The following is a 14,616-nucleotide window of genomic DNA, read 5'->3' on the forward strand; positions in this document are numbered from 1 at the left end:
TTTTTTTAAATAGGAAAATGTGATGGTAAAACCCACAAAAATTAGCAGAGGGATTCAAGGGCAGGTATAGAATCATAAACCACTTTTAACACATTTATTAAAATTTGACTAGATTTCAAGTTTATGATACTTATTTAAGGTTTGTTCTGGAAAACCTTTTCCCCAGGTGATGAGTCCTTACTCACATAAGTAGTCCCTTGGCCTTACTTCCATGAGTAAGAACTCATGTGGTTATTCATATGTATAAAATGTAAATTTAAGCAAGACCGGAACACATTTAGATTAGAAATACAGTGTACAATTTTAAAAGAGAGGATAATTAACCATTGGAACAACATATCAAGGGCTGTGTTAGATTTTTTGTCACTGGAGATTTGACAATCAAGATGTTTTTCTATGAGATATGTTCTAGTTCAAACAGGAATAATTCAGGGAAGTCCTAACGCCAATGTCATACAAGAGGTCAGACTAGATGATCACAATGGTCCCTTCTGGCCTTATAATATATATGAAGGAATCTTCCATTTTATTTCCAAGTAGTTTTAACCTCGTAAATTACCAGGTTATAAAGAGAAAATTATTCTACCTTCAGTAACTAAATATAACAACTTTATATGCTTAATTGTATCAAGTGGCTCAGGCAATAAACTGAGTGAAATGCAAATGATTTGTTAATAGAGCCATGATCGCGCAAAAAAATTAAAGCTTTATATAATTTTTGGATTACTAATTTACATACGATGTATAGTAACAAAGAACACTTTGCAATTCTGTTACCATATATCACCCTCCTTCTTCTCTTCCTATTGACTCAATACACCTCCTTTCCTGCTGCTCTGCCATATTTTTCCCTTCTTCTCTCTCACCTCCTGCTGTTGCTCTGATTCTTTATTTCCCTTTCTTAGTGCTCTGACTATGCTGGCTAGCACAGATCACTGTAGCTTTTGCTGGTAACCACAGCTTATTGTTGACTTTACCTTATAAAACAGAGAAGTTATTTTCTCCAAGTAAAAGGTAAGTCAAAACCTGGCACATCTGCCTATACCAACTTTTGATAAAAGTGACCAAAATGAAGTTTCTGGTTTAAAGTAATATTGTAATACTTTTTTAAACTATTCATTGCTGATGTAGGCCAGATCTTGCATGCTACTTTACTAACATGGATAGTCTTATTTAAATCAAGGGGATTACACACACTGATAGAGTTACATTCTTAAATGTTGGCAAGATCCAGCTTGTATTATTTCCTCTAATTATGTCTTTTGTTGTTATAATTCAGAAGGCATCTGTAATTAATTATACTGGGACTGTTAACATTTACAAAAATAAAACTGTATCTGCATATATTTAAAGTGTGTGTATGTGGATTGTAGTGTTGATGGTATTATAGTCAACATAGCAGTGAATTACAAAATCGGACCAATTATGGTACCAGAGGAAGTCATACTGGTTGCCTTGAGAGAAAGATCCAGCTTTTGAGCAGCAGAGGAATCTGCTCTGGCAGCTCTATATTAAAAGCCTCTGAAACCCAAAGACTCTGTCAGATAGGCAGCGGAACAGAGGGTCAGAAAAGGGAAATTGGGGGAAGGGGGAGACACAAATGAGGAATTCTCTATGAAATGTCAGGGTTAACCAAAATGGGAGCAGTAGAAGAGCAAGAACCATGAAAGCTACAGGTCCAGCACTCTGAAGCATCCGGTTTAATTTTTAAATGATAGTGCTATAATTCCATTTTGAGGTTGGATACTCATGTTTTAACATAACAGTTTATAGCATCATCAGAACCCATCAGTAAAATGTTTGTTCTGTGATGTAACTGCCTGTTTATTGTTATGGTCCTCTCTCAGGATTGGTCCTGTACATTTTAAAACTATACCAAAAATCCTAAAGCCAGTCTCTAAGAAAATTGTATTTCAGATTCACATGTAATCACAGGTTATATTTTATAGTCCTGAAGTTTTAGCTGTGAAATATGAGGGCGGGGTGAGACAAGCCCAAGAGATTTTATTGCATTTTATTAAAACAGGATTCCAATACGACAATGAATTTAAATCCATTGTACATAGGAGTGACGGAGTTGCCTCTGCTATCACATCCTACCACAAAACAATGAGCTTTATGTAAATATATCAAATCAAACATCTAAAACACATCTGTACAAATATCCTTGTCTGTGCTTCTCAAAGGAACACTATTTTTGCCAAAAACATACAGGTGGGCCACTGGACATTTTTGGAAGGAAATTGTTTTTGTTAGCAGTCTTGTGGTCACTTCAATAATGTAAAAAAACAATGCAACTGAATACAGTCTTGTACTTAACTTGGTGACATGGTTACAATGCAATGGCATATAAATCAATAGCTGCCAAAATTGGTGCTGCTCCACTGTTTTGTATGCACTTTGAATAGGTGAAAATACTCCGCATACAACCATAAACTTCAATTTATAAGCAACACAACCTGCCTTTAACACTTAAGGTAGGGCATGGAACTACACAAAACTCAAAAGTCATGGATGAGGGACTGTGGGGGGGTGAGGTGTGCATGCTGCAGAAAGTCTGGGGGATGTTAAGGAAGCTATGATGCGTGCTGAAGGCTGTAGGGCAGTGGTTCTTAAACTTTTCTACTGGTGATCCCTTTCAATAGCAAGCCTCTGAGTACAACCTCCCCTTATAAATTAAAAACATGTTTTTATATATTTAACCACCATTAAAAATGTTGGAGGCAAAGCGGGGTTTGGGGTGGAGGCTGACAGCTTGTGACCCCCCCCATAACAACCTTCTGAGCCCACCCCCACTTTGAGAGCCCCTGCTGTAGGGGATAGTTGGTTGCTGTATGGAGCTGTCTGAGATAAAGCTGGGCTTTTCCCCTCACCTTCAGCCACTGCCTAAACCCTCCCAGTGGCATCTCCCCCTGGATCCAATGGGGGAGGCCAGGAAGAGAGTAGGTATGGAGGCCTCCTGGCTGCCTGCTTGGCAGGTTATACAGCAGCCCTTGGTGGCCAGCAGCAGCAACTCCTATAACCCTGATGGACACAGGCAATCTCAGCTGAGATACATCACAAGGGGCAGCTGAATGAGAGTGCAGTATTGCCACCTCTCTACATTTTATCTTGACTAGCGATTCGGGGGTGTTCACTTGCCTATCAGAAAAAAATAATGAAAGGCTGACATTGACAACTTATTAATTTTCATAAATATTCAAAATGGCCACCATCTCCTATTACTGCGATTGAGGCAGAAGCCAGCAAGATGGTCATTTCCCTACAGTACAGATGCACGTGGTGTTCAGTGAGGCTGTCCTTAATAAAGGCTATGGGCAGGGGGAGCAGGGGGGAAGAGAAGGACGCAAATTTAGGAGTTGCAGAGGGAATTGGGAGAGGAGGGAGGTTGAAGGGGCTGCAGAGAACAGTGATGGGGTGGGAGATGGAGGTATCAGATGGCAGCTCTCCCAGCCTGGTGGTAGTGGTGGAAAAGGGGAGTCCTCCCAAACAGCCAGAGGAACACAGTGTTGCTTGGGATCCAGACAGAGAAATCCTGGGGGGCAGCAAAGCAACAAAGGGGAGGGCTGAAGAAGTGGTGCTGCTGGGTCCAGGAAAGAAGAGAAGCTCCAGGGGGCATCAAGGCAGAAGAGAGTTAAGACATTAAAAGGAAATGTCTGGAAGTTGCCACAGTTTAGCAGTGAGGCGATGGTAAGCGGAATCTCCATCTGAGCAGCCGGGAAGAGGCATGCATTTTGTGTGCATTAAAGGTTTACTTTTCAAGCTGAAACTATCTCACACACATACCCAGAAGAGTAGAGGGGAATTAAAAAGGCATAAGCCAGACTAAAAAACATGGTTTAATGATGTTTCTAAAAATCTCATGATTTGTGGGGCAAATCTCATGAGGTTTTGAGCTCTGCTTCATGATTTTTGATCTTGAGAGGGTTCAGCTCAGGATTTTTGATTTATTGAGATTTCCAGGATATTCTCAGTATTCTCCGATGCATGATACTTAGTAGTCTTGCAAACCTCTTGATCCTTTACTGCATTATATGTACATCCCAAATAAGGAGTAGAATGTAATATCACCAACCCATGAATAGAATCAGGAGCATCCCGGTTGTACTGGAAGTGAGGAGCAATTTGTTGCACCCTTTCAATAGATAGCATGCACCCTCCTCCCAAATGGTTGACCAACTCGGTAGGCTGAAGGAGCAAGGCCACCCATTCCCTGTCCCTCCTCAGCCACTTGTCCTAATGGATCAGCAGCTGGTCAATGGAGATAAAAATAGTGATTTTTAAAAAAACAATTTAAAACTTGACTTTTAAAACATTTTAAATAATGATTTTTTTATTTAAACTGATTATATTTAAATCAGATTTTTTTATTTCCATGTTTCTAGTTCTTTACCTTCTTACCACTTTAAACTGCTAATGCAGCTGTTTTGTGGTTGTTTAATTAGTTTCCGAACTGTGTGTAGTGTTGGTAGAATTTCATTAGTCTTGGTAGTAAATGTTAGTGGAATTTCAGATTTACATGGATTTTTTTTTTTTTTTACTAATAAGTTTCACACTTAAAATCCTCATCTGTAGTGAAAAGGAAAAGTCCAAGGTTTCAGTGCTGCCTTTATTATGAGCAAAACAAATTCAGACACAAAACCAATAAGTGAAACGTCCATGTTATGTCTGCCACTTTCTGATATATTAAACTTCCACCAGTCAAAGAAGCTGAAATACTTAGACCAGGCTATATTTCTCTATCAAGATTTGCAATTTGAAGTAAATGGGACTTGTGCTCCTAAGTCATTTAGGTGCTTTGGAAAATCCCACCCTCAGCTCCCTAAATATGGGTTTAGGATCCTAATTTTAGGCTATTTTTGAAATTTTTGGCCTATGTGCATAAAAAAAGTTCACTGATAACTGATAATATATTGAAAGTCTAAATAACTTTTCACTGTTAATGCTGAAGCTCTTTTATTCTGACATGACAATATTTTATGCTGGAAAGACTGGTTTTAATAAAAATGCAGTTTTAACGGCTACTGCTGCAAACATTTTTGCACATGCTTAAACTTTAAGCACATTATGAGTCCAACCGAAGTATTCACAGGAATAAAGTTACCTACCAACTCACATGTTTCCAGGATCAGAGCCTTAATTTGCATTTTTAAAAACCCAACATTTATAATCTAGTTCACTATAAATATTAATAAGATGTTACAATGATCTTTTCAAATTTGCTTGACGAAGTCTGAGGCTAATTTATTATTAATAATGAAGTCTTCTATAGTAGTGCCTTAAGAATGAACTAAGAATGGAGCCCCATTGGGCTAGACACTCTACAAACAGAGTAGCAGACAATCCCCATTCCAAAGAGCGTACAGGATAACTAGACAAGACCAGAGGCGGCTCTAGGAATTTTGCCGCCCCAAGCACGGCAGGCAGGCTGCCTTCGGCGGCTTGCCTGCGGGAGGTCCTACGAAGCTGCGGGACCAGTAGACCCTCTGCAGGCAAGTCGCCGAAGGCAGTCTGCCTGCCGCCCTCATGGCGCCCACAGGGTGTCCCCCGCAGCTTGCCACCCCAAGCATGCACTTGGTTTGCTGGGGCCTGGAGCCGCCCCTGGACAAGACAGACACAGAGTGAGGGAAAGAGTATAACAAAGAAACAGAGTGAACAATGTGAAGGTGGCAAACATGTTAGCTCCACAATTTTTTTTCAGGCAGGAGGAGGGGAGAAAGGGGGTTTGGTTTAGTTAAGAGGAATAAGCTAAAATGGAAAGAAAAGTGAAGGGAGAGGGAATATTCAAAGGAAGGAGAGAGACAAAGCAGGAAAGAAGATAAGAAGTGCAGGTGTGGATTGAAGCTCAGGTGAAGCAATTGTGAGGGAGGAGAAGGGAGAGGGTCGGAGCAAACAGCCACTCAGCACAAGACAGAGAAAGTCTAGCCAAAGCTGTAGAATGTTCTGTGGGTGTCCAGATCATGATATGAAATGAAATCACTCTACTCTGCATACGATGTTAATCACTATGCTCCCCTTGGTACCTGAACTAGGGTCAGGATACCCCTAATGTTACACTACAGAATCTTTACATTTCACAGCTGCAATATAATCCATTATTCCACAAGAGGTCCTACCAAAGCCAAGGTGCTACTCAATCTGAACAAGAGTATAAGAGTCTGGCCCCTACATTATTTTAAACAATAGAATTGTAGTTTGCAAGTGGTCTCAAATGAACTTTATGATGACGGGCAGAGTTAACCAGAGAAGGCTGGGAAATATATATTTAAGGCAGAGGAAATGGGGTGGGGAGAGAAAGGAGTCAACAGAAATGACATGTTTTTCACTTTTGTCAAAATTCTTCAAAATCTTTGGGGTTTTGTCAAAAAACCTCAAAACTAAACATTTTCCAGAACTTTTAGTTTGAGTTTTTTGGTTTTTTCAGCAAAAAGAAAAAAAAAGAAGATTTCAACAACTTAGATTTTTGTGAAAAATTCTAATTTGTTGAAAAAGCCATTTTCCATCAAATGAGCATCTTAATAGAAGGTTTTCTTAAAACCAGCTGTAGAGATAACTTTGAAATTCCAATCTTATTACTTTATCCCAAGGCATTTGACACGATTCCACATGGGGAATTATTAGTTAAATTGGAAAAGATGGGAATCAATATGAAAATTGAAAGGTGGATAAGGAACTGGTTAAAGGGGAGACAACAACGGGTCGTACTGAAGGGTGAACTGTCAGGCTGGAAGGAGGTTACTAGTGGAGTTCCTCAGGGATCAGTTTTGGGACCAATCTTATTTAACCTTTTTATTATTGACCTTGGCACAAAAAGCGGGAATGTGCTAATAAAGTTTGCGGATGACACAAAGCTGGGAGGTATTGCTAACACAGAGAAGGACAGGGATATCATACAGGAAGATCTGGATGACCTTGTAAAATGGAGTAATAGTAATAGGATGAAATTTAATAGTGAAAAGTGCAAGGTCATGCATTTAGGGATTAATAATAAGAATTTAAATTGGGGACACAGTTGGAAGTAACAGAGGAGGAGAAGGACCTTGGAGTACTGGTTGATCACAGGATGACTATGAGCTACCAATGTGATATGGCCGTTAAAAAAGCTAATGCAGTTTTAGGATGCATCAGGCGAGATATTTCCAGCAAAGATAAGGAGGTGTTAGTACCGTTATATAAGGCACTGGTGAGACCTCATCTGGAATACTGTGTGCAAGTTCTGGTCTCCCATGTTTAAGAAGGATGAATTCAAACTGGAACAGGTTCAGAGACGGGCTACTAGGATGATCCGAGGAATGGAAAACCTGTCCTATGAAAGGAGACTCAAAGAGCTTGGCTTGTTTAGCTTAACCAAAAGAAAGTTGAGGGGGGATATGCTTGCTCTTTATAAATATATCAGAGGGATTAATATTAGGGAGGGAGAGGAATTATTTAAGCTTAGTACCAATGTGGAAACAAGAACAAATGGGTATAAACTGGACACTAGGAAGTTTAGACTCGAAATTAGACGAAGGTTTCTAATCATTAGAGGAGTGAAGTTCTGGAACAGCCTTCCAAGGGGAGTAGTGGGGGCAAAAGACATATCTGGCTTTAAGACTAAGCTTGATAAGTTTATGGAAGGGATGGTATGCTGGGATAGCCTAATTTTGGCAATTAATTTTGGCAATTGATCTTTGATTATCAGCAGGTAAGTATGCCCAGTGGTCTGTGACGGGATGTTATATGGGATGGGATCTGAGTTACTGCAGAGAATTCTTTCCTGGGTGCTGGCTGGTGAGTCTTGCCCACATGCTCAGGGTTTAGCTGATCGCCATATTTGGGGTCAGGAAGGAATTTTCCTCCGGGGCAGATTGGCAGAGGCCCTGGAGGTTTTTCGCCTTCCTCTGCAGCGTGGGGCATCGGTCATTTGCTGGAGGATTCTCTGCAGCTTGAGGTCTTCAAACCACAATTTGAACACTTCAATAACTCAGACATAGGTTAGGGGTTTGTTATAGAAGTGGATAAGTAGGATTCGGTGGCCTGCTTTGTGCAGGAGGTCAGACTAGATGATCATAATGGTCTTCTGACCTTAAAGTCTATGAGTCTAATGTTTCACTAATCTCTAAAATGAATCGCCTGTGTTCCTCAGATAAAGAAAATCCAACATAGGTCTCACAAATCAGAGAAAAATGTTTTCCAAATACTATACTGGAATGGAAAACTTTTCAAAGAGACTTTACACATTTCAGTCCTCTTTGTTAAAGTTTTCCTTTGTCTACAAGATCACTCTCACTGCAGAATTTTTTGTCGAATAATTCTGTCTAGGAGCCAAGTTTTGTCCAGCATGCTCTGAGCTCAGCTCCCAGAACCTGCGCATGTTGGACGATCCATGGTGAAAAGAGATTCACAAACTTTTCAGAATATACCCTGCAGAGTTAGCTGGGATCAGTGTACATAGCTTCTAGCCATTTTCTGGCCCCTAACTTACCCTTCTCCTTTAGCTCACTCCCAAGGCCGGCGCTTCCATTTAGGCGACCTAGGCAGTTGCCTAGGGCACCAGGATTTGGGAGGGCGGCAATTCGGCAGCGGGGGGTCCTTCTGCGCTCCGGGTCGTCGTCAATTCTGCGGCAGGTCCTTCACTCGCTCCGGGACCTGCCGCTGAAGTGCCCTGAAGACCGGGAGCACAAAAGGACCCCCCCCCGCCACAGAATTGCCGCCAACGACCAGGAGCGCGGAAGGACCCCCGCCTAGGGCGCCAAAAACCCTGGCGCTGCTCCTGCTCACACCACACACACATCCCCATTCTCACCGAGAGCTCTCCACCAGATCTGAAAAATTGAGGAAGGACATATTTCCACAAACCACCTCATCCTTCCACAGTCAGGGATAAATGTGTGCGGGGAGAGCACTCTCTATGCATGTCAGCTCTGGGACACAATCCTGCCCAAAATTACTATAATGCACAAACTCTCATACTGTTACTGTTTGTGTGGCACAGTATGCATGAACATTCTACAGTACAATTTTTAATATAATGCCTTTAATTGTAGCCTGGTTTTATGTGATTTTATTTCCATATATTACGATGCATTTGGTGTTTTATTTAAATTGATACTAATACAAGATTCTTCACAGAAATATTTATATTCAACAAATTTGCACAATAAATCTCCCTCATGGACTGGCTCACTCTTCTAAACCACACATAAAAAGTGACTAAGGACTCTTGCACTCACATTGGTAATATCTGCTAAGCTTTGTGGAATCATGGCAAGTTCTAAAAGCAGCTTCAGCTTTTATAATCCTTTGCAGAGACATGCCAAAATTACACAAAGGGAGAACTTTTTAATTCACAGACCAGCACTGTTATTGAAATGTACCTCAGGGCTGAACGCCTTACAATAATTAATTTAAATATAAGGTTAGGCTAAGATCAGTAGTCTGACCTCTAACTGGACAGCAGAGCCAAATAATGTAAAGCAGTTCCATGGTTTATTTTGGTGCCCTCTAAAGACTAGATGAACACCATCAACCTGGTTATTTCATACATAATTTATTTTAGTAATTTAAACTATTGATAATAGAAAACAATCCCCTTTACCAGATATGGAAAATATATAACTAATGTCTGATTTAATTATCAAAAATATATAAAATAGCTGCCAAGGAGGAAAGTTAGAGTACCTCCCTTAAGTATTTCAATTTTGATCTACTGAAATTATCCTGGCAAGGTAATAAAGAAGCAACTTAAATTTCTTTAAATTTTTCTATCCTATGACGCGTATGAGAAATCCACTGAAGTTGAGGACAATGTGTGGAGGTTAGACTTTACCATGAATTAGTATGTAACTATAGACTTGGTTCTCCAAATACTACTGAAAATAGAGAATAATCTCTTTTGGAAATGTTTGTTCAGGTCCAAATGCCACAATCCTGTCACTGAATCCATGTAGTGAGACACTTGCACTGGTGCTCATCTGGCTAGGCAGTGTGCATCGTTGATGGGTCCAGAGCAACGGGGACACCCCCACAAGTGGGGGGGAGAGGGAAAGATCTGAAGCAGGAGCAGCTGGGGCACAGCTCCTGCACTTCCCCAGGTTCTCCCTCCCCATAGCATATGTGTGTATGGGAGAGGGGGAAGGTGCTGCTTCTTCTCATTTCCCATCCCCATTCCCTGTGCTGTGGGGCAGGGGGAGGGGCCTGTCCTGCCTACTACTGTTGCTGCCATTGGACATGGAGGGTGAGGATGGGCCAGCTGATTATCTCTCCCCTACAGGGCTGTAATAAGGTGGAGGCTGTGTCTGTTTGGTGCTTGGAAGCAGCCATGTTGGGCTTTTTTCCAGGCCCACCCTTCTCTACTGAGCTAGATCTCTTATGAGAAAGGTGATTGCCAAGTTTTCTTCAGGCTCTGAAAGGGATTTTTCCCCATAAGACAAAACTGTCAAATTTCTATGTGGGATTTTTCACCTTCCAGCCATCATCCTGGAGGCCCAGATTTAGGGTTTAAATAACAGTCATGACTTTAAAAGTTTCTAGTACAGTTGGTGGGCTCAAAAGTGTCCAAGGTGAGGTCCATGTAACCCAAGGGGCTGCTTCAGCAAGAACCCCAAGAATAGCATTGCACAATGAGGGGGTACGCTCCCATGTCTCACACACCATGAGGTCCCCTCATCTCTTCTACCTCCTGCATGGAGGTGGGGGAAACAGGTTGGGACCCTGGTTCCCTCACTTCCACTCTCATGTCTGCCAAGCTGGAGCCATTGATGAATAGTTGAAACCTGCTCTAGAATAGCCCTGCCAGGTAATTTACAATGTTTTAATAAAGTTGCAGCCTCTGCATTTAACCATACTGTGGCATTTAACTCACTGTTTGGAAATCAGTGGGACTCTGCCAACACTCTTCTCATTGCAGGATTGGAGCCTTAGTTAAAACCATGGAACTGCCATGATTTTAAAGGACTTCCACAGGGGTAACTGAGAGCAGAATTTGGCTGGGGGCGGCAATATCTTAACCTTTGTTACCAATAACCCTTGAGAATATTTAAAAAAATATTTTTAGTTTTCAATATTTTAGTGTAGTGAATATCTGTTTTCTAGAGGATGAGTATTTATAGTCAGATTCTAGTCAATTTGATTTGCAGACTACTATAATCTAGGGGCTTCATCCAAAGCCCACTGACTTCAGTGGATTTTAGATCAAGCTCTATAAAAATACTGAAATGTCTGAGTTGCAAACACTTCAGGTGGATATTTTAAAATATGTACTGCTTACCACAGAATTTTTCTTGTGGAACACCTTAGAAATATTTAAATTGCTTTTAGGTTTTGGACAAAATTTGACTTGAAACTAAGTTTATTTTAGGTCATATAAGGATGCTAAATTATATTTACAATGTCAGTTAAATGATCAGTTTTCCTTACAAATCATCTATACAATGTTAAAACCCACTATCTTGAGATTAGGCCTCCCATGAAGTTAATGAACTATCTGCACTTATCGCCGTGACTAGCCCTCAATATTATTCAAAAAAAGATACACCAGAAAATTGACAAAACAAAAACAAAAGTTAAAACAATAACCAGAGATTCTGAATGGAGATTGCTTTCTTTAAAAATAGACCCGGTTTACTTAACAGCTCAAAATGTAGACTGTATAATGTTAAGGGCAGGAATCTACCTATTCTGTCTATAAAATGCACACATATTATAGTACTGAATAGACATAGTAAACAAACTGGAAATGTATTGACAGCAAACTATAGTGTAAAAGGTGCAGAAGTTAAAGGCCAACTGTAGAAAACACACTTGTGCTTCCAAGATACTCCAAAGACTGAGGCACAAAGAAGCAAACAAAGAAAAATGTTGATTTCAAAAACTGAGCTGGATGGAGGTGAGTTTAAAAGTTAACTATGACTTGGGAATCTAATGCTTTGAAAGTGAAGATGAATGAATGAAGATGAATTCTGATAGAGTGGGAATGCAAGTACTATGGAGAAAGAGGAGGAAGGTGGAAATGAGAGTGCACAGAAGGAAGGTGATGGAGCTGAGAGTGCTGTAAAGAAAGAGGAGAAAGGAAGGAGAAGCAGAAAAAAGAATGGAAAAGCTCTGGAGAAAAGAGGAGGAAGGTATTGAAGTCAGCAGTGGTAAGGTGAAGAAATCATCTTGAATGCTCTCTGGAAGAGGTGGGAAAGTAGAAGGGGAGCGGAGAGCGGTCTGGGGAGAAGGAGGTTGATGAAAGGGGAAGACAGTCTGAGTGCTTCAAGGAACGGGGAAAGGTGCAGGAAAAGGTGAGAGAATTCTGGGGAGAAGGTGAAGGGTGAAATGTGAGTGCTCTGTGGAGGAAGAAGCAGCATTAGGACTCCAGGAAACAGTGGAATGTGCAAAAGGTGTTAATGCAGAGGAGGAGGAAGAGATGGTGTGAAGGTTCTGGAGAGAAGAGGAAAGTGAAGGAGGAGTTGGATGGGCTCCGTGAAGCGGAGAGATGAATGGTTCATGAGGCTGCTGACCACCAAGGAGAGGGCAAGAACAGGACCATGAACTTACTTTAAGTAGCTTGCAGCGGATCTGCGCAGAGACCATGTGGCTGTTGCGAAGGTTGCCTACCCTGAACATAAGGGTAAGTTTGCCGTCCCGCATGGAGATGACAGCATGCTCACTGAACATCAGTGTCTCTGCCCGCTTCTTAGGCTGGGACATCTTGATAAACATGCAGCCAATGAGGAAGGCATCCACAATAGAGCCCAGGATGGATTGGAAGAGGAAGAGGATGATACCCTCGGGGCATTTGTCAGTGATATAGCGGTAGCCATAGCCAATGGTGGCCTCAGTTTCAATAAAGAACAGGAAGGCAGAAGGGAAATTGTAGACATTGGCCACACAGGGAGTGTAGTTATCATCATGGGCTCTGTTCAGATCACCCCGCATGTAGGCAATGAGCCACCACATGGAGGCCATGAAGAGCCAGGCCACAGTGTAAGTGAGAATGAAGATAAAGAGGTTCCAGCGCCACTTGAGGTCCACCAGGGTGGTGAACAGGTCCGATAGGTAGCGGCTTGTCTCGCTGCCCAAGTTGCCATGCTGCACATTGCAACGACCATTCTTGTCCACAAATCGCTGCCTCTTTCTTCTAGGAGCAGCTGCTGCTGCTTGCTGCTGGTGGAAGCCTGAGCCACTGGAAGAGGTGGTCACTACCTGGTAATCGTCCCCAAATTTCCTTCGGAGTGCAGACATAATATGGAGGAGCTAGCCAGAGTCACCAGAAAGGAGGCACCACTAGGCTTGCACAGCACAAGGGGGCGAGGGTCTGCCTCTCCCCTTCACTCTCTACTTTTCTACTCTTCTCTCTCCCTGCCTCTTTCCTTCCCTGTTTCTCTGCCCTTCTGCACTTTTCTGTCTCCCTTTCTCTTTCTGATTCTCTTCTTACCTCCTGGTTTCTTTCCCTTCCTACTTCTCCCCTCACTCCCCTTTTTTCAGATGCTTCCTCTTTTTCTTTTTGCAACCCCTTAGTTTCCAATCGCTCCCTATTTAATAGGCAGAACTTCCCTTCCCTCCCCGCCCCCCTTAAAACCAGGAGCCACACAAAGACATGCAGTCCCGTTTTACCTTTGTGCAGCTCGCTCTGTATCTCCCTTATTCCACTTCCCTCTGCTGCACCTGTATGTCAGAGGGGGAAAACCGATGTATTCCGAGCAAACTAGCTGCAAAGCCTGCAATGAGAAGGACAGGTGCTTGCCCCTCTTCTCCCTGTCTTCCTGCTCCTCCACGGTGCTATCCTTTGGCGAGGACCGGGCACAAAGGCATCTCTTCCCAGGCTCAGTGCACCCCTGGTAAGGCGGGGAACGGCAGGGGCAGCCTCCTGACACCCTGCCCTTCCTAATCCCCCCACCCAGCAAGTGAGTCTCTTTCCAGCTGGGTCTCACTATCGGCTGTTCAGTTGGGCACAAGTCAAGCACATGGGCGGAGAGGCGATCGGCGAGCACCAGGCACCCCAATCCCCAGGAGGAGGCAGCTTCCTAGTGCGGCTCAGGACCTGCTCCTCTCTCCCCTCAGCCCCGGTTCTGTTGCTTACAGGACGGCTTGAGATACGGGTCCCCCATTATCCCTGGCGGCGGCTGGTAGCAAGGGGGGACCCCCGGAGCCCGGCTCGGGTAGCTCAGCAAGAAGGACCCTGTTGGGCTGGCGGCTTCTCCCCTTCCTCTGCACACCGTGGGGCGGGGGTTACAGCCTGTCGGTTGCTCCCGTTCAGGTTTTCAGCTGGAACGGGAATTATGTTCCACGGGTTTTTTCCTCCTCATGCTAGCGGGCGGCGCGATTCGCGGCGTGGCGAGGCCAGGCGGCAGCAGCCCCTGGGGTGTGCGCGCGGCGGCGCGTGCGGGGAGCGGCGGAGCTCGGCTAGCCCCGCCTGCCCTGCACCTCTGCTGCTCCTCACTTGGCTCTGCAGTGCCGGGCAGCACCGGCGCCCCCAGAGCAACGGGCTCCCCCCAGCGGCTTCCAAACCCGCCTCCCGCAGAGCAACAACTGCCACGGAGGAGGCAAGCGGGCTGCGGCTTACGGCTTGCGGATCACTGGCTCGGAAGCAGACAAACTGCTGCGATTGTGGCACATCGTCAAGAGTAGAGGCAGCGATCCGTGCAAATGAGT

General features: G+C 43.3%; 1 protein-coding gene across 1 annotated transcript in view; it reads right to left on the bottom strand.

Moving 5' to 3' along the window:
• Positions 1-14,295, bottom strand: part of KCNJ3 (potassium inwardly rectifying channel subfamily J member 3) — a 199,548-nt gene extending 185,253 nt beyond the window's left edge. Inside the window, exon 1 of the mRNA XM_030580728.1 lies at positions 12,520-14,295. Within this exon, the coding sequence (XP_030436588.1) occupies positions 12,520-13,206 (687 nt within the window). The 5' untranslated portion in view covers positions 13,207-14,295. The remainder of the gene's footprint in view (positions 1-12,519) is intronic.
• Positions 14,296-14,616: the final 321 nt, after the last annotated feature.

Source organism: Gopherus evgoodei, chromosome 11 (genome assembly GCF_007399415.2).
Source record: "Gopherus evgoodei ecotype Sinaloan lineage chromosome 11, rGopEvg1_v1.p, whole genome shotgun sequence".
In the NCBI taxonomy this organism is placed as follows: Eukaryota; Metazoa; Chordata; order Testudines; family Testudinidae; genus Gopherus; species Gopherus evgoodei.